This window comes from Thalassophryne amazonica, chromosome 5, assembly GCF_902500255.1.
Source record: "Thalassophryne amazonica chromosome 5, fThaAma1.1, whole genome shotgun sequence".
Classification (NCBI taxonomy): Eukaryota; Metazoa; Chordata; class Actinopteri; order Batrachoidiformes; family Batrachoididae; genus Thalassophryne; species Thalassophryne amazonica.
In genome coordinates, this window is record NC_047107.1 from 91,973,259 (window position 1) to 92,000,913 (window position 27,655).

Below are 27,655 nucleotides of genomic sequence, written 5' to 3' on the forward strand. Positions count from 1 at the left end.
ATGACCGAGGTCTCAAAAGTTTGAACGTGTCCAAAACCAGTACAAGTTTGTTCATATTCCTGATTTGTGCTGATCCATGCAGACCGCCATGCCCTCATCACTTTTTTCTGATGTCAAGGATGACAAACTGTTTTATTTATGGGGTCTAAATCCTAGCAGATACTACAACCCCTGGCAAAAATTATGGAATAACCGGCCTTGGAGGATGTTCATTCAGTTGTTTAATGTTGTAGAAAAAAAGCAGATCACAGACATGACACAAAACTAAAGTCATTTCAAATGGCAACTTTCTGGCTTTAAGAAACACTATAAGAAATCAGGAAAAAAAAATGTGGCAGTCAATAACGGTTACTTTTTTAGACCAAGCAGAGGGAAAAAAATATGGAATCACTCAATTCTGAGGAAAAAATTATGGAATCATGAAAAACAAAAGAACGCTCCAACACATCACTAGTATTTTGTTGCACCACTTTTATAACAGTTTGCAGTCTCTGAGGCATGGACTTAATGAGTGACAAACAGTACTCTTCATCAATCTGGCTCCAACTTTCTCTGATTGCTGTTGCCAGATCAGCTTTGCAGATTGGACCCTTGTCATGGACCATTTTCTTCAACTTCCACCAAAGATTTTCAATTGGATTAAGATCCGGACTATTTGCAGGCCATGACATTGACCCTATGTGGCTTTTTGCAAGGAATGTTTTCACAGTTTTTGCTCTATGGCAAGATGCATTATCATCTTGAAAAATGATTTCATCATCCCCAAACATCCTTTCAATTGATGGGATAAGAAAAGTGTCCAAAATATCAACGTAAACTTGTGCATTTATTGATGATGTAATGACAGCCATCTCCCCAGTGCCTTTACCTGACATGCAGCCTCATATCATCAATGACTGTGGAAATTTACATGTTCTCTTCATGCAGTCATCTTTATAAATCTCATTGGAACGGCACCAAACAAAAGTTCCAGCATCATCACCTTGCACAATGCAGATTCGAGATTCATCACTGAATATGACTTTCATCCAGTCATCCACAGTCCACGATTGCTTTTCCTTAGCCCATTGTAACCTTGTTTTTTTTTCTGTTTAGGTGTTAATGATGGCTTTCGTTTAGCTTTTCTGTATGTAAGTCCCATTTCCTTTAGGCGGTTTCTTACAGTTCGGTCACAGACATTGACTCCAGTTTCCTCCCATTCGTTCCTCATTTGTTTTGTTGTGCATTTTCGATTTTTGAGACATATTGCTTTAAGTTTTCTGTCTTGACGCTTTGATGTCTTCCTTGGTCTACCAGTATGTTTGCCTTTAACAACCTTCCCATGTTGTTTGTATTTGGTCAAGAGTTTAGACACAGCTGACTGTGAACAACCAACATCTTTTGCAACATTGCGTGATGATTTACCCTCTTTTAAGAGTTTGATAACCCTCTCCTTTGTTTCAATTGACATCTCTCGTGTTGGAGCCATGATTCATGTCAATCCACTTGGTGCAACATGTTGTGAAAGTGTAGTGACACGGACCCACAACAGGGGGCGCAAATGAACGGTCAATAGATGAGCCAAAAAGTACAATTTAATGTTGTGAAGGTGCACAACGAATATACAAACAATCTCAGAATTTGATAACAGTCAATCCACAAAGGTGACGTGTGGGCAGGCTCGAGGATAGAAGACGTCTGTCCTGAGAAGAGCCGGAACCACACGATTTCCGCCGCCACCGAACCTGGTGACTACTGGAGCCGCCAAGTCCCGAATTCCCAGGTGATCACCGTCCCCGACTGTCGGATCTGGTACTGCTGGCGAAGAGCAAAAACAGTCAAGTGTGGGTGTGTGTACACCCCGTAACAACAATGGTAGGAATTCCACCTCCACCTTTAACACACACTTGTGCAGCGTCTGTTTAACCACTTATCTGACGGGACGTAGGACGAAACAGTCGCGACCCACGCCGGTCCTCTGGTAAGACAGCTGCAACACAATTAATTAATACAGGTAGAGAAAGTTACCTCCATAGAAGTACGATATCTCGGCGATGAGGTGGAGATGACGTCTGGGTTTTATGGAGTGAGATGATGAAGAATGAGTGACAGCTGTCAGGAAATAATGAGTGACAGCTGTCACTCCCGGCTGTGTCCGTGGCGGCAGCGCCCTCTCGTGCCTGAAGCCTGCACTTCAGGCAGGGCGCCCTCTGGTGGTGGGCCAGCAGTACCTCCTCTTCTGGCAGCCCACACAACACAACAGCTCTCCAAGGTGTGATCACTCCTTTTTTTAGATGCAGACTAACGAGCAGATCTGATTTGATGCAGGTGTTAGTTTTGGGGATGAAAATTTCAGGGTGATTCCATAATTTATTCCTCAGAATTGAGTGAGTCCATATTTTTTTCCCTCTGCTTGGTCTAAAAAAGTAACCGTTACTGACTGCCACAATTTTTTTTCCTGATTTCTTATAGTGTTTCTTAAAGCCAGAAAGTTGCCATTTGGAATGACTTTAGTTTTGTGTCATGTCTGTGATCTGCTTTTTTTCTACAAAATTAAACAACTGAATGAACATCCTCCGAGGCCGGTGATTCCATACTTTTTGCCAGGGGTTGTAGGATGTAATGTAACTGGTAACATTCCCCCTTGTTGTTTGTTTCCTTCATCTCTTTGTCAGCCACGCAATAAAATCTGTTTTTGTGAAAATAATTTTGACTTCATAAGAAGAGTGCTAGTAAAGCTTCAGACTGTGTTTTAGATATATTTTTGAGCTTTTCACAGTCCTGTGTTTCAAAATATAGCCTTTAAATATTTATTGAGTATACGCTCTCTGCCAACCTCACCTCTGCCTTCTTCTCTTTCTGCAGCCTCCAGTTATTTCAAATACAAACAGCAGTTCATCTTTCCAGGTAACTGTCTCATAATTGATCATTATCCCTACCCATAATGCACCACAGCTGGCACTGCGTCAGCAAGAGGGGGAAAGCTCCTTTGATGTTGGTGGTGATAGAAATCTTTTCACCTTGTCCCTTCCCTCCACATTTCTTTTAGCTTGTCTTATTTGGCCTCCCATAATGATTTGTCAATGTCCAGACCTGTTCCTTTTGCCTACACTTTCACCACGCAGTTGTTGCTCATTTGGCTGACTATTACAGCAGTGACGGCCTGCACCGGTGTGAGAAAGAGTGAGGTGTGACTGAGATCTGAGGAGACAGCTTTTGGAAAAAGCTTGAATTTGAACGAATTGGTGCAATCCCAGCTTCTGATTATTTCAGTCACACAGATTCTGGGCTTTGTTTTTGGGCCAAATTACATCATCTGCTGTTATGAGCCACATAACATTTCCAGACACCAGCATTCACTCTGACTTCCATTAATCTAACGCTATTATCCTGTAATACCACATTGTCATATTAAACTCTGTACAACTTGGACATTTTGTCTACAAAATATACAACAAAAAAAATTCACGCAAGCAGCAGTGCCATTTCTACCTTGATTAATTCATTGTCTTTTATGTAAGTAATGATTTTCAATTTCAAAGGACGCTTGAATGTACAATCAAGCCAATGAATAACTGGATATTGGAGCTGGTGTTATTTTACTTTGATGGTCATAATGACATAATGGATATGAGATCAAGCATTTTAACAAAAAATCCAAGGTAATTTCATCCAAACCAGGTAAACGGTTTGTGAACTACACTGTTTCATGTTGATTGCTGTTCCCTGTCAATGTGTCTCCATAGAGGTGTCAGTGAAGCAAGACATCATTAATACCAAAAACAGTTGCAACAATATTAGGTGTGGACAAATCAGCTATGTTGTATATTCTTTAAAAGAAACGCTTTGAACTCAGGAACATCAAAGACTAGGAAGATCATAGATAACAAGCATGGTGTCAATTTTTGGTCAGTACCCAGTGTTTATGACCATGACTAAAAGTCGGACTGAAAATCAACTTGTAAATTGAGAGCTTTGCCTTTTGGGCTTTTTGAGCATGTCTTATTGATAAATAGAATCCTAAAATAGTTTAATTGCATCAATTGGGGCATCAAGTCAGTCCTGATCAAAACTGAGAAAGCCATCATTTCCTAAGGGATTACCATGGCCTCAGATTTGAAGGTGAAATCTGAAGTGCTGAGGTCTCATTATCTGTTCCCATTAAGCCAAATTAATCAAACTTTACTTGGCAGTACTACACAGTTGGAAATTGATATGAATCATTCAGTGTAAACAACCCAAGACTTTTTGAATGCAAACAAGTAGAATATTCTGCAGTCACTAAAGCAGTCTGGTGTCACACCAAGAAGTCAGTCATTGAGCGCATCGTCATCTTTGAGTTCTCATTCAACACAAGCATTAATATCTGCAGAGCGTCTTTGCAGCCTTGCTTGATTTTCACAAATTGGTTGATCAGGCAGGTCTGTGGGATATCCTGAGAATTTGTGGGCTGTCCAGTAAGTTGCTGGACATCGCCTAGTCGCCATTAACGCCTAGTTTCTGCTTAAAACTGACTTTAGAATGATTTAGGAGGTTTTACTTTGTCATTTGTTAATAATCACATTATTCCCTTTGATCGCTTTGGGTGTAGAGAGTCAGACTCAGACGTGCTGTTGTGGTGCTCCGATTACTCCCCCATCTTTTATTATGAAATAACGCTGAATTTATGTGGAAATGATTGTTGTACAAAAGCTTCAGATATCTGTCGCTGAGATAGATGATGACTGGAGTGCAGTTTTAAGCAGAAACGAGGCGATAGCAGTGAAAGCAGGGGAGACTGATTTTTCGAGGGACCGTTCAGTCAGTGACACCGATACTGTCTGCTGTGCCAAATAGGGGCACAGTTTCTAACTTCTAGTTGAATTTTGGCATTCATCAGGGATGTGTTCTGGTCCCTGCTCTGTTCAATACTTGCATAAACTACATGCTGTGTAGTGCTGCAGTGTTTGGCAAGTTCATGCCTCCTGTGACTTTTGTGGAATCAATGGATTCTCTGATTGTGGGACTTGAGAAATTCATTGAGGAGTGGTAGTGTGTGGGTTTGTGATTGCGCTGTGTCAACAATAAAATTCAGCCTTTGAATTAACTGTTAACCAGCCTCCTTAGAAACAGGAGCTCCAGCTGGAGTGGTGCACCGATGGGTAGGCACTTCAGGACAAGGAACTGGGTCAGGAGAGAGGTTCAGCAGCAATGTCACCCCAGTTTTGTGATAAAGTGAAACCACAACCATCATAGGAATTAACAGTGCATAGTGTTTCAGCTTCCTTGAGTTCCCTTGGACCTAGCTAAAAAGGCTTTCTTTCTTGTTGGAAAGCAGCATTTGATGTAGGGCTACATTGCTGTTGTGGCTTTGAAGTCCCAGAGCTTTGTTTATTCTCTGATGTCACAGAGCTGCATTTAGTCACTGATGATGTGCTGTGTTCCATTCCCCATGGCACAGAGTTGTGTTTTGTCTCATCGGATTGCACTCTGATTCTGATGAAGCATGTCTGTGCTCTGAAATGAATGGTGCAAGACTGAGCTGTGACACTGATTAGCCAAAAGGTGATGTTTGGCTATGATGAGAATTGGCTGGAGACAGATTCTGAAGAAGCTTGTCAGAAGATGAACTCTGATGAAGTCAGACTGGTGGACTCATGCTGAGATGAGCTGATGCTGAGGGTCTTGCACTATGCACGATTGCTGATGATCCCAGGCAGATATTTCAGCATTTGTGCTGGTAAAGTTGGTTTGGGAGCTGATAACATCTTGGTGAGACGGTGCATCCTGAGTACCTGCTTGGAACCCAACATCTGTGCGCTGGTCACGCTCCTCCAGAGGATGATGAGTGTATTGGAGCAGCCCAAGAATGTACTTAGTGTTCTGCAAATTGTCCTCATTTGTGACAGAAATCTGAGAGATCATATTGGTAGTGGTGCACTGGTGAGCCTTGATAAACTGCTGCTCAGGGTTGAAATTCCCCCGGTAACAGCATCTACACGCTGACCTAGGCATCTATTTTCAATAGTTTTTTTATTATTATTATTATTATTTCTTTATTAAAACCCCCCAAATTGGGGAAAAAAATAAACATCCATGCAATCACAAAATAAAATAAACCAATAAAAAACTGTAAAAGAATTAAAATGACAGTGAGTAAATTGATGAGTGAACTCAGCAGACTATTTTTTAACAAAATTTTCATGAAATAAGAGATTTCTTACAAAGATACGAGAGTAAAAGGGTATGTCACACATTCATGTTGTGATAAATACTGTATTTTTATTGTTTCTGTTTTATTGTAAGTATTTGTAAAATTTCAATGACAGTACAAGAGTACAAGGTACTCAGATAGCACAAAACTTTGCCCATTCTTAACAGTCCTCCATTTATTTGTATTTGGCTCTATTGAAGTATCTGTTAGAACACCATTTCCCCAAAGTGTAGTAATATAGAAATAGAAATCAATGTGAGATGTTATGAAATACAAAAATAATAATAAAAAAAAAAACATTAAAAAAAACTAAACAAAATACTGGATCCAAATGTGTATATATTTAATCTGCTCTTCCTTAAATCTTTATGAAGGTATAATTGTAAATTTAATTAATTTGTTAATATTAATAAAAAGTGCTAGATCAGAATCTGGATTGAAATCTAATATTCTCTTCCTTAAGCCTTGGGGTTCCCCGGAGGAGCTGGGGGAGGTGTGGGTGGATCGGGAGGTCTGGGCAGCTTTGCTTGAGCTGCAGGCCCCGCGACCCGACTCCGGATAAAGCAGAAGAAAATGGATGGATGGAATTTTATAAAATTAATTAAGAATGCTGTACGTGAATTTAGATGGAAATCTAACCAGGTCTTCCTTAACTTTTTATTACTTGCCAGCTTCAAGTTTAATGAATCAATCAATCAATCAATCAATCAATCAATCAATCAATCAATCAAGTCTTTTAAGTCCTCTTTCTTTCTCATTTAAATCTGTTCATGTCTTTTTGATATATCCTGCAAAAAAAATCATGTAAAAACTGACCTCATCTAAGAACATAAGTCGAGTGTCACTCAGAGTGCAGACCTCTGCCAAGACACAAAATGTCTCATTGTTTTAGTTTTTCAAATTTGGATTTCACAGGGTTGTTTTTTTTTTTTTTTTTTGCTTATTTGTTAGGGCCTGAGGCTCAGGTACAACTTACACAATGAAAAAATGTGTTCATTATTGATAATAATAATAATAATAATAATAATAATAATAATAATAATAATAATAATAATAATAATTATAGTAACTATTCTGTTTATATAGGGCTTTCCCATGAATCAAAGCAATAAACAATAATACTAAATAAACTAAACAGCAAATAAACCCCAATAATAATATACTCTAACAATGCACAAAAATCCCATATTAAAGAGAATGATAACATAGAGATGAGGTGTGATTTATACTCTGGTGCATCTTATACTCAAGTGCAAATTATAAGAACATATAGAAGAAATAACTCTGGGATAAGAGTCAGGCTACTATTATGTAGGCTGGTGTTCAACTCCCACTCAGACAAGACACTTTACCTATGTCCTAGTCCATTCACTTGCAAATGAGTGCCATCCCTGGCTGGCAAAGTATCCTGTGATGGAGTGACGTTCCATCCAGGGGAGTTGTAGATTCTAATCCTCTTCACACTACAGAATGCAGGGACAATCACTGACACCGATGGACCTCACGACTGAAACAGAACTTACTTTTCTTCTTCTTTTTCTGCTTTTCAATAGTGAAATGACCTATTTTCCACTGCTAAATACATCCCAAAGCTTAACCTAAAATCCATTCCAGGATAATCATTACCTTCTAACCAAGTTTCATTGAAGTTGGTGCTTTAATATATCTTATTTTAACGATAAACAAAGGAATAAATGAAGAAATAAATACATACATAAAGCTTGCATTTAATCTTTCTCTGGATCCTCTCCAAGATGTAACATTTGTGATTCTCGGTTAGAACCAATAGTTTCATCACCTTTAGTGAAATGTTGGCAGAATGAATCAAATGCTAATGTGCTGATGTTGATATGACAAGGTTCAAGGTCTGACTTAGATTTGACTGCCAAAGTGGCCATTATATAATTCAGTGAAATTTCATTGATTCTAAAGTAAAAATTTCTCAGGAATTCAGATATGAAAAGGAAAATGCAAAAATGTTGATAGTTTAATAGCCATGAATGATTTATTAAAGGCAGTGACATTGCTCAAACATAACAAATGTAAATACACATCTCTCCTTTTAGATCAATAAAAATTGTCAATACATGAGAACTAGACACATTTATCACACTTGATAGAGGAAGCGAAGTAACAGAAACATTAGGTAAAAAAAAAGTAGTTAATCCATTCTTAAATCAGACAGTGCTTCTTGATACAATAGCAACATGTTATGTGACTTAGATGCACGAGAGGAGTCGACGCGATTCTCCGACAGATGATCCAGTAGAGAAACATCCTTCCTACTGAATCTTTCCTCTCCATACCACTTCACAACTAATTCAAGAGATTTATGTTTCTTAGCACAATGTGTGAGATACTAATGACAGCACATATATTGTGATTTTTTTTTTCAGGTTGGTGCCAGGACACAAATTAAACTCTAAAAAAAAAACTTGCATTTTTTTTCCAGGGCCAGATATCCACATAATATTCTAACTTGTGATATGGCATTTTTTTTTTTTAAGAAAATGTCTTATTTTTTCATACATTTGCATTTCACAGTAGGTGGAGTCAGTGTTTGGACTCCAGCTTTTACAAAACTGAGGATACAGCACTTCCCAATGGCTTATCTGCTTTATCTTGTTTTGTTGATTAAAATGGTATATAACATATGCATGTCAATACCATACTTAGTGCCATATATTAGAAATAAAAGTAAATCTTACCTTTGTTTAGAGAACTCATTGCCACTTTTGTCACCAGACTTTATGAGACACCAGGTCACTTAGAAATCGGAAAGTTAGAGGAATCCTTAAAAACTAGATATGATGCAAAACAAGATCTTAGACACAACCTTAAAGTATATCAGTGTTTTGATGCCGTGTGACATAGACCTCCTGACATCATGAAGTGCTAAAGTTTTTGTCACCAAAAAATGTTATTTTTTGGCTTGTTTTTTGACATAAATTGACACTTAATGAGTACAAAAATGTATCATACATACTTTTTACGCACACCATTGAAAAGAAGACAATTCAGTGCTCTAGATAGACATGTTGATTGTTAGTTTTGTCTATTTATATTGCATTAAGAATTAGGGATGTCCCGATCAGGTTTTTTGGCCCCGATCCGATTCCGAGTCATCTGATTTTGAGTATCTGCCGATACCGAGTCCCGATCCGCTACTTTAAAAAACTGAATGAACAATGAACAAATGCTAAATATATAATAATTTCATTTTAATCACCTTATTTTATTATTCATCACTTAAACAGTGCACTTCTCCTTGAGGTAGCTTGAACAATCAAGTAATAATCTACCAGACTTAAAAAATGTACAAATTTCCATGTTATTTTATTTGTCTAAAAATAAATGTCCAAGGTTCCATATGTTAAACAAGAAATTCTCTAATCTGAAATAAGAGGTGGTTTTAATTTATAGATGAAAGGTTTCTAAAGAACCATTTATTGATTTAGCTATTTTAATTACAAGTGTTCTAAACTTTTTTAAACAGTAATCAGAAATTTTGAGGTAACAAACAACAAAAAACATTTCCAAGGATTTTTCTTCAGACACGTGGTTTCTGCACTGATCTGTGGTTCAAATCCCAGCCTGACTGGAAAATCACTAAGGGCCCTTGGGCAAGGTCTTTAATCCCCTATTGCTCCCGGTGTGTAGTGAGCGCCTTGTATGGCAGCACCCTGACACCGGGGTGAATGTGAGGCATAATTGTAAAGTGCTTTGAGCATCTGATGCAGATGGAAAAGAGCTATATAAATGCAGTCCATTTACCATTTGTACAGATCAGTGGTTTCTGCCACTAGTCTTCCGTGTTTTGGCCCGACGCGTTGTTCCTATTGGACAGCGCGAAGCTACGTCACAGCTCAGAGCGTCGAAAGTTCAAAAGTCAACTTGAAAAGTAAAAGGAAAAAAAAACCAACTTACATTTGTGTCCTGACAGTCCTCAGTGTACCCATCTGATGCTTTATCAGTGTTCAACAAGTTCAGAGCAGCGCAGTGAACGTGAATGAAGACGGGAGCTCTTTAGGAAGCGCTCCTAAATGTGATGAGTGCACACGTCACTCGTGTGCACACCATCTCTCGCTCCATTTTGCAGACAAACGATCACAGGACAATTTGTTTTTTCTTTTTGTTAATCAGATGACAGATCGTCATCCTGAGGACTTGGTCAGCACCGGGTCCTGCTGTGCACGGAAGGATGACTGAGCAAGAGTTTCGGTGGGAAAGTGTCCATCATGCTCTTGTCATTCCATCGAGACATCAGGCTGAGTGCATAAACACACAGAAACAGCAGTTCTGCAAAATAAACTTTGCGCGCGTAACTCCCCCCACCTCTGTCCGGGTTACAATTCCATCTCTTCTTCTCAAATTCACTGCGCAACTCTTGTTGCCTTTTCTCCTCTGGAATCAGTTTCAGCCGCACGCATGTGCAAGAACGTCCGCTTGAACTTATGTTTTTTCTTTTGTTCAGTTAAAAAAAAAAGATTGGGTTGAACTTTGACCGCGTCAGCCTGCCGACAAACGGCAATGCATGCTCCCGTCAAAAGCGTTGCGTCAAAAGCCGAGCTAAAGCGACACCTCTAAAACAACACGTCTCACGCCTCTGTACGCTTCCCATGCGTGAAAGGTCCATTAATCTGCAATAATGAGCCTGAAATAGCACTGATCAAAATAATGAGGATAAAATCTATATCGGATTCCTGATTGGGATGCAACGTCCGATTTCCGTCAAATCTGAAACCACGTGATCGGGCCCGATTTCTGATCACGTGATCGGATCGGGACATCCCTATTGAGAATATTTTCACACTTGTGGCAGTAACTTGTAAGTCAGATCTTGAACCTTGTATTTCCATTCGTTCTGCTAAAGTAGCAAAACAAGCCAAAAGACATATAATCATGCAGGCAGACATATAATCTTGTTGGTGAAGTTCACAAAGTTGCAAAACAATTGAACAGGACATTTTAAATAACTGTTCTGTTGCTCTAATTTGATGTTGTGTAACTCTCACCCTTCCAGATGTTGCTCCAGAGGCTCCTCCAAGCAGAGCACCACAGGTCATCCTGCATCCTGTCCTGTCGGAGCCAGAGTGAGTAGAATTTTACAAATACATAGAGGTTGCCTCTAAAAATAAACAGTGACAGTGTTTGTGGCGCTCACCGTCCCTGTGCCTATGTCATCATTCGCTCATCATACAGTGTTTTCCTCCCTGGTCTCCTCATGTCTATGGCCACTGGTCAGAGGCCAAGTCAAACCTACTGGAGCACAGATATTGTGGTGATAATTTCAGTGTGATGAATACTCACAGACCAATATTAGAATGGCCTTTAGTGCACGCTAGACTTGGAATGCCAACTGGATTTCCATTGTCTATTTGAGGAAGCCGGTGGTCAGAGGAAAGCGGATGAGGAGGAGGAATGATGATGAGATGTCTTTCGACCCAGATGATAATTAGATTAGAATTTCAATCTATCATAAGGAACAGAGCAAGAGAATCTCCATTTATATCCATGTAGTTGATTGTAATGAAATACCATTATGGATTGTAATGGTTTAATCAATAGCAAATAATGCCTGACTTAACTGAATCAAAATATCAATAGTTTGTACAGTTATGAAAGGTCAATTGCAGAAGAAGACAAATTATATGCTTTTGTAAATAAATGTATGTGTAGGGTACAGAGCTGCACAAGTGATGTCTGTCAGTGAACAACAATATCATCCCTTTGGAAAACCCAATAGTAGGGTTTGTTTTTTGACTATGGAACCACAAAAAGTCATTTCTATCAGGAAAATGCTGCTTGTAAAAAAAATTTCATCCTGACACTGAAAATCTACTTTGTCATATGTGGTAAGAAAGTGAGATAAATATGGATTTGCCTGCTTGTGTCAGACAGGAAAAGCCTCACCAGTGCACTTGTAGTCAGAACCGTCACATGCATCTCAACTGAGCCATTTAAGGCACAAAAACAAGTTACTACAAAGAAAAATTTTACTATGTCCTTCAGCAAAATCAGTACAGTGCAGTATCATAATAATTATGACAAAAACATTGACTAAAAGGAAAGGCATCAGAGGGCTGATCCATACACCATGCACTCTACACACAGCAATATAAATGTACAAGTAAATATACATGTATCTGTAATGGTGTGTTTGACTACAGTGGCTTGCAAAAGTATTTGGCCCGTTGGTATTTCATGCATTTTAATTTGTTTATGGCATTTCAAATACAAAAACTAAATCAGGCTTCTCAATATAAAAATGTCTAAAATTATCTTCCTTGGACTCAAACTGACAGTAAATCTCTCCAACTTGATATAAATTAATTAAAAATATAAAAGCCAAGATGATGGGTTGCATAAGTAATCAGCCCCTTTGGTATAATACCTGTAAATAATCAGTTTAATTGCCAGTTTTCTTCAGACAAGTCAGAGGATGGATACATGAACATTTCTCCAAAGGGAGGTGTCAAGGGGCCATCCTAATCGGGAATTTGGCTCTTGTGAAAGCAAGGGAGCAGTGGTTGGACTCAGAGCTCCCTGAGGTCCCTCAGGGTGAGTCTATATACCCTGTGAAGGAAACTCTTTTTACTTACACCAGTGCTGTCATTCTTTCAGTCATTACCCAGGGCTCATGATCACAGATGAGGACTCGAATGTAGATAAACCGATACCTTGAGATACTAACCTACTGACTCAGCTGTGATGTCATCACAACTACCCAAAGAAACAGGCAAATGATTGTTGAAGGTGGCCCACCTGCCAATATCACATTTCAGTTTGACCTGTTGTGAACAGGACTTCAGTATTATTATTTAAAGGTGTAGTCCCTTTTAAATTTTTCACAGAACTGACATTTACTGTTTTTAATCAAAATTTTATAAATCATCCTTGTCATGGAATATCACAAAACAGCCAAGTTTATTGCTGCTCAAGCATTTATTTTTGGAGGATTCCATAGCAAATACAGAATTCACTCAGTGAGATGTTGCTGAAGTCACTCCAGTGACTCGTTTTGGTAAACCCACTAAAAACCTTGGAACTGCAACAAATGTTAGTATTGAAAGCTGAAACAGTGGACCTTGTGACCGTTTTCTTACCTTTTCAACAAATATTCAGCAAAAACCTTCATCCCGGCTTCTTCCCAACGGGTCTCTGGTGGTCTATTTTTACTAGCTACTTGTGAATTTTGACCATATTGGTGATATGAGACTGAGAATCCTTTATTTGAAAACTAAGGACCAGTTACTGTGTTGCAGAAGAAAATCCTTTTAATGACTTAAATAGTAAAAATGACAAGCAACTACACCTTTAAACTCCTTCTCTCCCAAGACAGAGGAAACAAATCCCCGTTTTCAATCCAGACCTACAGATTTAGTGGCTATAAACTGGTCCACTGTGTGCTGGAGGTCGTGTTTGGAAAAAGCCATCAGAACTATACCATTCAATAAATATCCCAGCAGAAATCCTGAGACCACTGTAACAGGTACCCTCCAACCCCCAGCTGTGCCCTCTCAGCTGCAGGCTGGGTGGAGACTGCGGCTCAGGTGATGGAGCGGGTTGTCCATTAACTGCAAGGTTGGCCATCCCTGGCTCCCCCTGTCTGTGTGTTGAAGAGTCCTTGAGGAACACATGGACCCAAATGAATCACAATACGCAGGTGTTCAGGTTAGGATGTACACTGCTGGCATTGGTGCGTGTGCGCGTACTGTTATGTGTGCATACATGAGTGAAATGTGAGATGCCAATGTGAAGCGGTTTGAGTGTGTGTTCTGAGTTGGAAATGTTGAAATATGCAGTCCAAGCCAACATGTCCTTATTAATAAAAAATTAAGTAGGGACGTATCCTCTCTGGCAATATACTGAGGCGAAACACCCCCCCCATCTGACATAACACCATGGGATTTCTGTAAAACTATGATATAACACTGTACCTCTTTTGTTTGACTACTATTTTGGTTTAAATTCTGATTTGTGTGTGTGTGTGTGTGTGTGTGTGTGTGTGTGTGTGTGTGTGTGTGTGTGTGTGTGTGTGTGTGTGTGTGTGTGTGTGTGTGTGTGTGTGTGTGTGTGCGCACTTGCTTCCAGGCATAGAAGGATACATTCGCTGTACTGGTGTCAGGTGCTCAGACAGAGCATCACAATCTCACATGTAAAAATGAGACACGCCCTTTTGAGATTATGGGCTGTATCTTGACAATCTACAGTGTATTGTCTAAAACGCATAGCGCATTTGGTACATGTTCAACTCCGCATTTCTATTTATGTGGCACTAAATCTGAGCACACAGTAGTGCACAGAGTGCATGCACGCCTACAGACAATTTAAAGTTTCGAATCCAGCTAACCTGCATGTCTTTAGATGTGGGAGGAAGCCGAAGCACCCGGAGGGAACCCACACAAACACGGGGAGAACATGCAAACTCCACACAGGTGGGAATGATCCCATAACCTTGTTGCTGTGAGGCAACAATGCTAGCCACTAAGCCACCGTGCACTGTCTATGTAGCATGCAAAGGGAAAAAAATGTCATGTTGTCATGGTGCTTGTGAGCAGAAATGAGAAAAGCCACTGATAACTAGGGGAGCATTAGTCCAAAATGTCATGTGGGAGGGGAAAAAACCCTGGACAAATAAAAACAACATCTTGAAATGGACATACACAAAGAGGAAAAGTGTGCTGTGGTCTGATGAGTCCATATTTCAAATTGTTTTTGGAAATCATGGACACTGTGTCCTCCGGACAAAAGAGGAAAAAGACCATCCAGATTATTACCATTGCAAAGTTCAAAAGCCAGCATCTGTGATGGTATGGGGGTGTGCTTGTGCCCATGACATGGGCAACTTACACATCTGTGATGGCGCCATCAGTGCTGAAAGGTACATCCAGGTTTTGGAGCAACACATGCTGCCATCCAAGCAATGTCTTTTTAAAGGACATCCCTGCTTATTTCAGCAAGACAATGCCAAGCCACATTCTGCACGTGTTACAACAGCGTGGCTTCTTAGTAAAAGAGTGCAGGTACTAGACTGGTCTGCCTGCAGTCCAGACCTGTCACGCAATGAAAATGTGTGGCGCATTATGAAACACAAAATACGACAATGGAGACTCCAGACTGTTGAACAACTGAAGTCGTACATCAAGCATGAATGGGAAAGAATTCCACCTCCAAAGCTTGAACAATTAGTGTCCTCAGTTCCCAAATGCTTATTGAGTGTTGTTAGAAGGAAAGGTGATGTAACACAGTGGTAAACATACCACTGTCCCAGCTTTTTTGAAATGTGTTGCAGGCATCCATTTCAAAATGAGAAAATATTTGAACAAAAACAATAAAATTGATGTCTGAACATTAAATATCTTGTCTTTGTGGTGTATTCAATTGAATATAGGTTGAAGAGGATTTGCAAATCATTGTATTCTGTTTTTATTTACATTTTACACAATGTCCCATCTTCAGTGGCATTGGGGTTGTATAATTATGTGAAACTTTGTTTTCAAATGACAAACCTATTTTTAAAAACAGGAACTGCAGTTAAATATTCAAGAGAAAGCACATTTTGACATTGTTTTTTGCATTTCTAGTGGCCCTGCTGGAGAAGAATGCACTAAAAGCAGACAGTAGACCTACAGTATGTACAGTTTTCTTCTTGATGTGTTCAAAGAAATATTCTTCTTGCTTTTAGGAATGAGGGCAACCCTTTGCTTCAGATCGAAGTTGAACCTACATCAGATGTGAGTCATCCTTGTGTTTTTCAGTAATTGTGACCTTTTCGTTGCTTTGGCGTATGCAAGATGCAACTTTTTCCACTTACTCATTTTGATTGTGCTGTTTTACTTTTCCCTGCCACAGTCAGTAATGTCACTCTGTAATTACATGCAAATCTCAATGAAGACAAAATACAGCTGTCACTGTGACTAATTGCAGTGATTTGCATTGTTTTCTTATTTAGCATAATTTAGCTGTGAGCCGTGAGCAGCCTCCAGGTAAATTATGAGTCAAAAACAGGAAGGGGGGGAACACAATGCAGCTTCACTGATCATCAGTTTTGTCCCCAAAACAATGATATATTTTCAGAAAATGTGATGCAGGTTGCCTTGAATAATATTCCAGCGGGAATCTTTCAACAGATCATTTTCACTCCCATGGTACATTATATTTAAAATCAAATCTGAATAAATCAGACAGTTTTGCCCCCAAAATGTTTTACATTTACATAACATTTTCCCCCACTGGAAACAGCACAAACAACAGTCAGCATCTGAAATGCACCCACTGACTTTTTTTTTTACATATAACATGGCCTAACAATACTAACACAGTAGTATTTAATGGTTTTTGAAGTCGATTAAAACAAATTCAATTTGAAATGTGAAATTGTTCCTCTTCCAATAAAAATCAAAGGTGGGTGTTTTTTTTTCTTTCTTTTTTATGTCACTAACAAAGCACATCAGTTATGGCTGCAGAGAATCTAGAACACAGAAAAAGCATATTTTCATACTTCTTAGTATACATCAACATAAGTATAGTTGACAATAATTGCTTAGTCATTAATGATTAGATTAAATGATTATAAAGATCTGATATAATACAATCCCATTTTCTTATAAATTACAATCTTAAATGGCACTTAATATAGGAGTATCATTTACAGCAAATCATGTAGTTTTGAAAATGAAAGGTGACTATATTCTATTATAAAATTCATATGTATTCAGAAATATCAGACACTTACCATGTTTTCATGGTCTTTTCTTTAAAGACAAGAAATTGGGAAAAAGTTGGGACATTATGGTAAATGCAAAAGAAAAACCAAAACAACAAACAAAAAAATTCAGTGATTCTTACGTTTGACATATATTTCAATGCAGACAGTATGAACCCAAAAGATTTCATATTTCACGTGGTCAGCTTCATTTCATTTAATAAGATGCATCCATTCTTGCGTTTAGGGCCTGCAACACAATCCAAAAAAGTCAGAATTTGGGCAATTTACAGCAATTAATGAGTAAGTAAATAAATAAATAATATTTCAAGTAGGTGATGTCAGTAGGAAGTTATAATCGTGGTTTAGTACAACAGCATTTTGCATTAAAAGGCTGAGTTTTTGGGGAGCAAAGATGGACAAATGATCTCCAGTTTGTCAACAGATATGGGTTAGGGTTAATATAATTACGGAAATGCTTAAAAACAATGTTGCTTATAGACTGGAAGGGATTTCCATATTTATTCCTCTACAGTGCATCATTCACTCACTCACTCATCTTACTGCTTACCCCAATTAAGTGTCACAGGAGGGCTGGAGCCTATCCCAGCAGTCATTGGGCGTGAAGTGAGGTACACCCTGGACAGGATGCCAGTCTGTCCTCTACAGTGCATGATATGATTAAATAATTCAAGGAATATGGTAGAATTTCAGTGCACAAAGGGCAAGGGCACAAGCCAAAGCCAAACACTTGTGATCTCAGATCCTTTAGATGGCACTGTATCAAGAACCATCCATCATCAATAGCTGATATAACCACATGGGCAAGTAATTACTTTGGGAAACCTTTGTCAACTACTACAATATGGAGATACATTCAATATGGAGATACATGGAGGTTTTTCTTTTCCCAATTCTTTCCTTGTGTGTGCTTTTATATGTGTTCATGTACCGGACCGGCTTATGTGTGTTGTTGTTTGTTAAGTGTGTCATGAGGCCGGTCAAGGTTTGCTCAGCCCTGCTTGTGACCTAGGGCAGGGATATACATCTGGAGCTGGGTCCCAGGGCGCCAAAAAAGGCGACCTCTGCTCCTAACTGGCAATTAGGATGGGTAAAAATGCAGTAAACACATTTCATTGTGCAGGGAACATGTTCCTATGTGCATCCTTCTTTATGTTCCTTCTTTATGTTCTCTAATGCCATATAACAACACAGTGCAGAATAGCTACCTAAACTCTGTAAGGGAGATAGAGTATCTCGTCAATAGTTTTACATCCTCATTGAAGACAGCTTTGGATGCTGTAGCTCCTCTGAAAAAGAGAGCTTTAAATCAGAAGTGTCTGACTCCATGGTATAACTCTCAAACTCGTAGCTTAAAGCAGATAACCCGTAAGTTGGAGAGGAAATGGCGTCTCACTAATTTAGAAGATCTTCACTTAGCCTGGAAAAAGAGTCTGTTGCTCTATAAAAAAGCCCTCCGTAAAGCTAGGACATCTTTCTACTCATCACTAATTGAAGAAAATAAGAACAACCCCAGGTTTCTTTTCAGCACTGTAGCCAGGCTGACAAAGAGTCAGAGCTCTATTGAGCTGAGTATTCCATTAACTTTAACTAGTAATGAGTTCATGACTTTCTTTGCTAACAAAATTTTAACTATTAGAGAAAAAATTACTCATAACCATCCCAAAGACGTATCGTTATCTTTGGCTGCTTTCAGTGATGCCGGTATTTGGTTAGACTCTTTCTCTCCGATTGTTCTGTCTGAGTTATTTTCATTAGTTACTTCATCCAAACCATCAACATGTTTATTAGACCCCATTCCTACCAGGCTGCTCAAGGAAGCCCTACCATTATTTAATGCTTCGATCTTAAATATGATCAATCTATCTTTGTTAGTTGGCTATGTACCACAGGCTTTTAAGGTGGCAGTAATTAAACCATTACTTAAAAAGCCATCACTTGACCCAGCTATCTTAGCTAATTATAGGCCAATCTCCAACCTTCCTTTTCTCTCAAAAATTCTTGAAAGGGTAGTTGTAAAACAGCTAACTGATCATCTGCAGAGGAATGGTCTATTTGAAGAGTTTCAGTCAGGTTTTAGAATTCATCATAGTACAGAAACAGCATTAGTGAAGGTTACAAATGATCTTCTTATGGCCTCGGACAGTGGACTCATCTCTGTGCTTGTTCTGTTAGACCTCAGTGCTGCTTTTGATACTGTTGACCATAAAATTTTATTACAGAGATTAGAGCATGCCATAGGTATTAAAGGCACTGCGCTGCGGTGGTTTGAATCATATTTGTCTCATATTTGTCTAATAGATTACAATTTGTTCATGTAAATGGGGAATCTTCTTCACAGACTAAAGTTAATTATGGAGTTCCACAAGGTTCTGTGCTAGGACCAATTTTATTCACTTTATATATGCTTCCCTTAGGCAGTATTATTAGACGGTATTGCTTAAATTTTCATTGTTACGCAGATGATACCCAGCTTTATCTATCCATGAAGCCAGACGACACACACCAATTAGCTAAACTGCAGGATTGTCTTACAGACATAAAGACATGGATGACCTCTAATTTCCTGCTTTTAAACTCAGATAAAACTGAAGTTATTGTACTTGGCCCCACAAATCTTAGAAACATGGTGTCTAACCAGATCCTTACTCTGGATGGCATTACCCTGACCTCTAGTAATACTGTGAGAAATCTTGGAGTCATTTTTGATCAGGATATGTCATTCAAAGCGCATATTAAACAAATATGTAGGACTGCTTTTTTGCATTTACGCAATATCTCTAAAATCAGAAAGGTCTTGTCTCAGAGTGATGCTGAAAAACTAATTCATGCATTTATTTCCTCTAGGCTGGACTATTGTAATTCATTATTATCAGGTTGTCCTAAAAGTTCCCTAAAAAGCCTTCAGTTAATTCAAAATGCTGCAGCTAGAGTGCTGACGGGGACTAGAAGGAGAGAGCATATCTCACCCATATTGGCCTCTCTTCATTGGCTTCCTGTTAATTCTAGAATAGAATTTAAAATTCTTCTTCTTACTTATAAGGTTTTGAATAATCAGGTCCCATCTTATCTTAGGGACCTCGTAGTACCATATCACCCCAATAGAGCGCTTCGCTCTCAGACTGCAGGCTTACTTGTAGTTCCTAGGGTTTGTAAGAGTAGAATGGGAGGCAGAGCCTTCAGCTTTCAGGCTCCTCTCCTGTGGAACCAGCTCCCAATTCAGATCAGGGAGACAGACACCCTCTCTACTTTTAAGATTAGGCTTAAAACTTTCCTTTTTGCTAAAGCTTATAGTTAGGGCTGGATCAGGTGACCCTGAACCATCCCTTAGTTATGCTGCTATAGACGTAGACTGCTGGGGGGTTCCCATGATGCACTGTTTCTTTCTCTTTTTGCTCTGTATGCACCACTCTGCATTTAATCATTAGTGATCGATCTCTGCTCCCCTCCACAGCATGTCTTTTTCCTGGTTCTCTCCCTCAGCCCCAACCAGTCCCAGCAGAAGACTGCCCCTCCCTGAGCCTGGTTCTGCTGGAGGTTTCTTCCTGTTAAAAGGGAGTTTTTCCTTCCCACTGTAGCCAAGTGCTTGCTCACAGGGGGTCGTTTTGACCGTTGGGGTTTTACATCATTATTGTATGGCCTTGCCTTACAATATAAAGCGCCTTGGGGCAACTGTTTGTTGTGATTTGGCGCTATATAAAAAAAAAAATTGATTGATTGATTGATATGACAATAAACTCCTTTTGAATCCTGAATCCTTCACAAATGCAACTTAAAACTTTACTGTTCAAAAAAGAAACATCATCAGAAGCAATTTTGATGTTTCTGGGCTCAGAGTCATCTGGGCTAGTCCATCATACGTCAGTGTAATCAGTATTCCAGATCTTTGGTGGATGAAATAGACACTGTAAGCTCCAGACCAATGACAAAAGGACTATTCATACTGTTGTCAGGATCAAGTCCAAAGTTCAGGGTCTGTCATGGTATGGGATTGTGTCACTGTCCTTGGTAAAGGTAATTTATACTTCTGTGTTGGCAGCATTAATGCAGAAAAGAATAGCAACATATGCTGCCTTCAAGACAACATCTTTTCCAGTGACTTTCATACATTTTCCACAAGACCAAACCACATTCTGCACACATTACAAAGGCATGGCTGTAGAAGGAGTTGGTTTGGACCTTAGACTGGATTGCCTGCAGTTCTGACCTGTTCCTCATAGAGATTGTGTGGAGAATTTTGAGATAATACAAGTAACAATGCAACATTGGCCACATATTATTGCACAACCTGAGATGTGTTTGCAGGAAGAGTGGAGCAAAAATAATACTTGACACTTCAACACATATCATCAGTGCCAAAATATCTTTTAGGTGTTGTGAAACAGAATGGCAACATTACATGGACTTGAACTTTTTGAAGTGTGTTGCAGGTCTGAAATGCATGAATGGATATATTAATAACAAATGAAATGGTGTTGAACACAAAAATATTAAATATATTTGGCTCAGACTCTCTGCAATGAAATAAAAGTTAAAGTAAATGTAATGATCACTGAGGTTTTTTCATTTATGTGTTGAGCACTTTTCATATGGTCTTATCTTTTTCTGATTTGGGGTTGTAGTGTTTTGTACTTCTGCAATTTGAAAAGTGGATGTTTGTGATTAAAACATTACAAATTAAATTTTTTGTTCATGACACTAAGTACAGTACTTGTTATTGTTATGCCATATATCCTATGGGAAGATGATAAACATCCAACTTTGGGGACAGAATTGAGATCAAACAGCTAAAAGAAAGAAAGAAAGATAAAAAAAAACATTGGTCATTTTAAAGAAGACTGTGACACTTAGGCGCTGAAACTCCTACATAATGGAGTTCCAGCAATTTTTCCAAATTGGAATTCCTTAAATGCTGATTTTAAGCATTCAATATCAAATTTAAGCATCTAATATCTTGGCAGGATATTTATAGCAGCTGCTCTTTGTTTTATATATATTTGTGTACAATGTATGAAAACATTTAATCATCACATTTGCAAATTTGTCAATTTGAAAAATACAGACCATACAGGATTGATTAACTTTGTTTCTCGATGTAGAATGAGGAAGGCAACAATGAGGACTCTGGTGACGAGTTTGAAGAGATGAACCTGTCACTTCTGTCTGCTCGCAACTTCCCGCGCAAGGCCAGTCAGACCAGCATCTTCCTGCAGGAGTGGGACATTCCGTTTGAACAGCTGGAGATTGGGGAGATGATTGGTAAGGGACGCTTTGGCAAAGTTTTCCACGGACGTTGGCATGGTGAGGTGGCAATCCGCTTGATTGACATTGAGCGTGACAACGAGGACCAGCTCAAGGCCTTCAAGCGTGAGGTGATGGCGTACCGCAATACTCGCCATGAGAATGTCGTCCTCTTTATGGGGGCCTGCATGAGTCCTCCACATCTGGCAATCATCACTAGGTAAGTGTATTTCTGTAACAGACAGTACCTTACTCCTCACTTGCAACCCACCATACGTGTGCTGGGCATGTACATGCTGCAGGGAACGGTTGGTGCAACCATGCCACAGTAATCCGGTGGAAAGTTTGTGAAAGAATTGCACAAGGCATGAGGAATATAGCTCCATCAGCCCTTGCCAAGCATATGACTGATGCACATGATCAATGCTTGTGCAGTGTATGTGACTTACGATACGATACGATACACTTTATTGCCTCTTCCGGGAAATTTGTCTTGGACTCCAAGAGCTGCACAAATAAAACTACAATGGCATAATTACATAACTCATGCATATTGCACATAACTTAATACACACACCAATATTGCAAACACCCCTTTTGCACAACAGTCTTGCACAGATGGTTCATGCATATTGCGCATATCCCTAATACACATATCCAAATTACACATACCCCATTGCACAGCCATCTCACACAGATGGTTAAAAGGAAAATGCTGACAATATAGTGAATGACAATGAATAAATAACACTGAATAGCAATGCCACCATGACATTAATGCACAATCCTACTACCTATCCCAGGAACCATTATTTAAAACTCTAATTGACGTGGGCACAAATGAGTTTTTAAAGTGATTCAGTCTACATTGAGGGACTCTGTATCACCTACCAGACAGTCGGAGTTCATACTCGGAGTAGATGATGTAGGAAGGATCCGACAAAGCTCGCTGTGCTTGTCCGAGAACAGACTGTTCATACATGGACTGCAGGGAAGAATTTTCAGTCCTCCCTACAACATTCATGGCAGTCTTCACCAGACGAGCAAGCTTAGATTTTAACTGGACAGAGAGATTACTGTACCAAGATGACATCCCATACTGGATATTGCTTTCCAAAACAGCCTGATAAAACAAAATCAAGATGTTCTGATCAACCCCAAACACCCTGAGTCTGGGCAGAAAATATAACCTCTGCTATAAACGGGCGCATAAATTATTGACATGTGCTTCCCAGCTCAACTGGTTATCTAAGTAAATGCCCAGATACCTGTAAAAGCTGACCTGATTGATTTCTTCGTCATGGATTACCAGAGGGGTATGATCACCAATAGAGCGAGTGAAGAGTTCAGATGCAAAACCCACTAAGTCCTTGTTTTTCAAATGGAGAAAAATGCAGTTGAAAATGGAGATTTAAAGGAAACCCTATGCGGAAATGCACAGACTTTCATCAATAACATGAAAACAGTTTGTTCAAATTCTTTCATATTTTGCACACTGATGGTCCCCTTGACAGCCAAGTACATGTTGGCGTCAACTAAAAATTTATGGTTTGGGAGATACTGGGTTTTGCATCTGAACTCTTCGCATTTATGGTAAGAAAAGTTAGCATCACACCAGTGGACAAAAGACTGCACCTCGTTAAAGTACAGTGATAGATCTGAGTCTTTGTGATGCAGACTGAGGATGGCAGTGTCATCAGAAAACTTAAAACATGGTTTCCATGAAAGTGGCTAACACAGTTGTTAGTATAAAGAGTAAAAAGGACAGGCGAACTGACACAGCCCTGAGGTACGGCTGTACTGATGTTTTTGGATCAGAGATGGTGTTGTTAATTGTGACATTTTGAATTCTGTCTGTTAAAAAAGAATAAAACCATTTTGTAATTACAGGATTTACTGACAGGTGAATTAGTTTTTGTTTTTCACTTGCAAATTACCACCTCCATAAACCAGCAGTACCGGCTGCCCCTGAGATACAAGTATTTAGCATGTGCCAGTCGCCAGTCACTCTTGACGAGCGTGTGACGCGTGCCAGGAGTGCAATTGAAATGAGGCACCACCTCTGCCACCACACATTGTGACATCTGTGTTCCTGTATTAGCACAGTCAACATCACTTCGTGCCTCTCCTCTGTCATCTGTCTGTGGAAGTCCAACACCATTTTACAGTGAATTGACGGCGATATGACAACAGCCATTGGCACATCAGCCATAATCCTGTACACACTCTGCCTACATTTTTTGCACAGCTTTATTTGTGAAAATCATTCAATATTACAACAATAAAAATAGCGTGTGTGGACATGACACATCATTTTGGTATGAGACTCAAGGCTGCGCCGCTGTCCAAGGTGCTGAAAAACTGTAAATGGCCACTATGGGTCTGTGCTGCGTTATAGTGCAGCAACACCACGGAGGTCACATCTGATCACATCTCTCTTTTTAAATAAAAACCAGTGGGTGAGATTATTTGGGGGGAGGTCTGGTCTGAACTACGGAATATAATCTTACTGGCTTCTCCAGTGCTACATGCTACACGAGCTCCCCAAACTCTATACATACATATTACACACACATACACAAACAAAGCCCCTACTAGCTGTGCTACTGACTTGGTTCAGGCTTATAATGGCAGTATGGGCCCATGCTATATTTTCTTGATTTTTCGCTAGACCTGTAGAATTTGCATGTGCAGGACTAAAAGTATCCATGGACAGTCTTCCACTTTCTATTGCACTGCACACATGCAAGTGGCACATATGTCTCACACATGGTTTTGCCATTTTTCCCCCGTAGACTGCCTGTACGGCAGGTTGTGAGTGGGGCCTTACAGAGACCAACATTAGCAGTATTGCAGACTGAAGATATAAGTTGGCATGTAATGTTGCACTACTATGCAGTGGCACAACACAAAAAAAGCATACATGAACATGCAAAATATTTATATAAAGAATTACCAGGAAGTAATACATAATACATATCTGCCTTTGAACTAACATAAGTAAATTTTTTTTAGTTCTATAATTATAGTATATAGGGTGTACTGTCAGAGCCTATAGGTGGATGTTGTGGTGACATTGAATTGCAAGCTAGCAGTGTGAGTGCAGTGTTTTTGCAGCAGGATGTGAAGTTGCTGCTCAAGCATTAGAGAGATCTCTTCAGTTCTAAGAAGCTGCTACATAGTCTGTGTATATATTTTGGCGCATGACTATCGGGATCAGAGCTGTTCAGAACTTCACTCCACACTAGTTGAACCTTGCTCGCTACTTGCTGAAGTGATGTCTCAGTTCAAAGTGAATCCCAGTGAAGTACACAGACACGATGATGAGACCAGGCTGCTATCATTGTGCTGCCCATACTTCACAACCCTGCCGGATTTATCTGTTAGATCATGTCAAATGCTCAGGTTTTCAGAGACCTTTGATGCTTGATCACCTGCTGAGTTTATCCGACGATACTGCGACTAAACTGGCGTCTCATCCTGTGAACAATTTAGTGATTTTTTTTTATCAGTTCTAACAAGAAGGAAGACTGCATCTGTCAAAGAGCTTCACGAGGAATACTCATTAATTGGTTCAAAGAGAATTGTTCAGATATTTGTTGGTCTCCCACTCTCTTCCACACACACGCTGTGAAGTTTGAATAGAAAATATTTTTTTTTTCCTTTCTGCACTGTTCTGTTTTTCTTGAACAGCCAAATTGACTTGTTTGTTCCTTCATTATTCCTCAAGGGGTGTGTGTGTGTGTGTTGGGGGGGGGGGGGGGGGGGGGGTGGAAAACAAAGGAAGCATAAAAACTGGCATGATAAATTCGGAGTTTTAAAAATGTCAAAACAATGTCAGACATATCCCTCACCGTGGTAGTAAATATCTCTACAATTACTGATTGGTAATTACCTCTAAAAATGGAGTTTATGTTTTTCTCATATCTGTTGGATTCCTGGCATGATTTCTCAAAGCTGATGAAGTGGTTTTCATGAAAGTTTGTAAAAAGTTGAGCCTGCAAATGAAACATTTGAATTTTAAGGTACAGCAGTTAAGGGAATTGTAGTAAGGAAATTTAACTCACAATGGGTGTCAGAGTGTCAATGAATGGGTCTCAGAAAGTTCCATCAGTAATTTGCATAGACTAATCAAACTTTCCTCTGCATTATCCATAGGTTTTCTGAAAAGCTGATTGGAAGCTCAAATGGGGTGGTTCTCAGTGTCTCCATCGCAATAGTGGTTGACTCTTCCTAGCTCCCAGCCAACCCATAAATGGGTACAGTGGTGCTGTGTGGGCAAGACCACTGTGACAAATGAAGCCTGAACATACCCCCATGTAGGAGTTACCAAAAAGCTAAAGCAAATAGGCTAGTGTTGCTTTTGGTGTTTTATTAATGCATATTTGTGGCTGACTGGGTAGTGGTTTTCATGAAGGGTGATGTAGGTGCAGTTGTTAAAAATAATTACCAGTATATTCCTCAATAACTGTGGAGTAACAGCAGAGAAAACCTGACCAACATCTTGATACTTCCTAATCAGTTTTAATGTGCTAGTATACAAATTAAACAACACTAAAATGTCACTCAACAGAAATACTAGAGCACAAACTTCTTAAGTGTTCCCAAGCTGTAATTATTCACACAGCAAAGCATATTATCTCAGATATTTGTAATAAAATGCTCAGATAGGAATAACACAGTCAGGTCCACAGCAATGTTTCTGTGTAGGCTCTCAGTTGTCCAGGTGGTTTCCATAGTAGAGAAGCTTGAATCTTCGACTGGACTGGGTTGCTTGACACAAGGACGTTTTGCTTCAAATCGCAGAAGCTTCCTCAGCTAAAATTCTTGCTCTGGTAGTCTGACTTCTGTCTGACCCTTGTCGAGAAGAACAAACAGAAGCCACAAAAGCTGGAGTTTTAAACCTAATCAGACGCCTCCTACCGAGAGGCAGACTGCTATTGGCTAGTGATTAAACAATTGCTTTAATTAGCACCTATTGTCCTCTAGTTAGCACCCTTCTAATGACAGGGTAGCTGTCCCTCCTAACGATGGGACTGATGCCTCTCCTGATGGCGTGAATGACTCATTACCATGAACAAAAGACTGAAACTGCTTTGATCTAAGTACCCCATTGTAAACAGGGGACAAAGCGTGTCTCAGACCCCCTCCCCGGTTAAGGCTGGATTTCAACTGTTTCACATAGAATGCCTCCTTCACACCTCTCTCAAACCATTTCTTCTCTCTGGCTAAGATTTTAACTTCCTTGTCCTCAAACATGTGTTTAGTGTCTTTAAGGTGGAGATGAACTGCAGACTGAGGTCCACTGGCGCCCTCTCTGCGGTGCTGGTATAGCCTTTTGTGTAAAGGTTGCTTAGTCTCACCTATGTAGTGTTCATTACAGTTTTCCTGACATCTGATAGATTACACTACATTGCTCTGTTTGTAACTAGGGATCCTGTCCTTAGGGTGAACTAATTTCTGTCTCAAGATGTTAACAGGTTTAAAGTAAACTGGGATTTTGTGCTGTCTGA

General features: G+C 39.5%; 1 protein-coding gene across 6 annotated transcripts in view; it reads left to right on the forward strand.

Annotated features, from left to right (window-relative positions):
* ksr2 (kinase suppressor of ras 2) overlaps nt 1–27,655 on the forward strand; it is a 494,388-nt gene that overhangs the window by 372,089 nt on the left and 94,644 nt on the right. For all 6 annotated transcript variants that reach the window (XM_034170876.1, XM_034170877.1, XM_034170875.1 and 3 more), the window contains 4 exons: nt 2,845–2,886; nt 11,196–11,265; nt 15,861–15,909; nt 22,001–22,362. In XM_034170876.1, the coding sequence (XP_034026767.1) occupies nt 2,845–2,886; nt 11,196–11,265; nt 15,861–15,909; nt 22,001–22,362 (523 nt within the window). The remainder of the gene's footprint in view (nt 1–2,844; nt 2,887–11,195; nt 11,266–15,860; nt 15,910–22,000; nt 22,363–27,655) is intronic.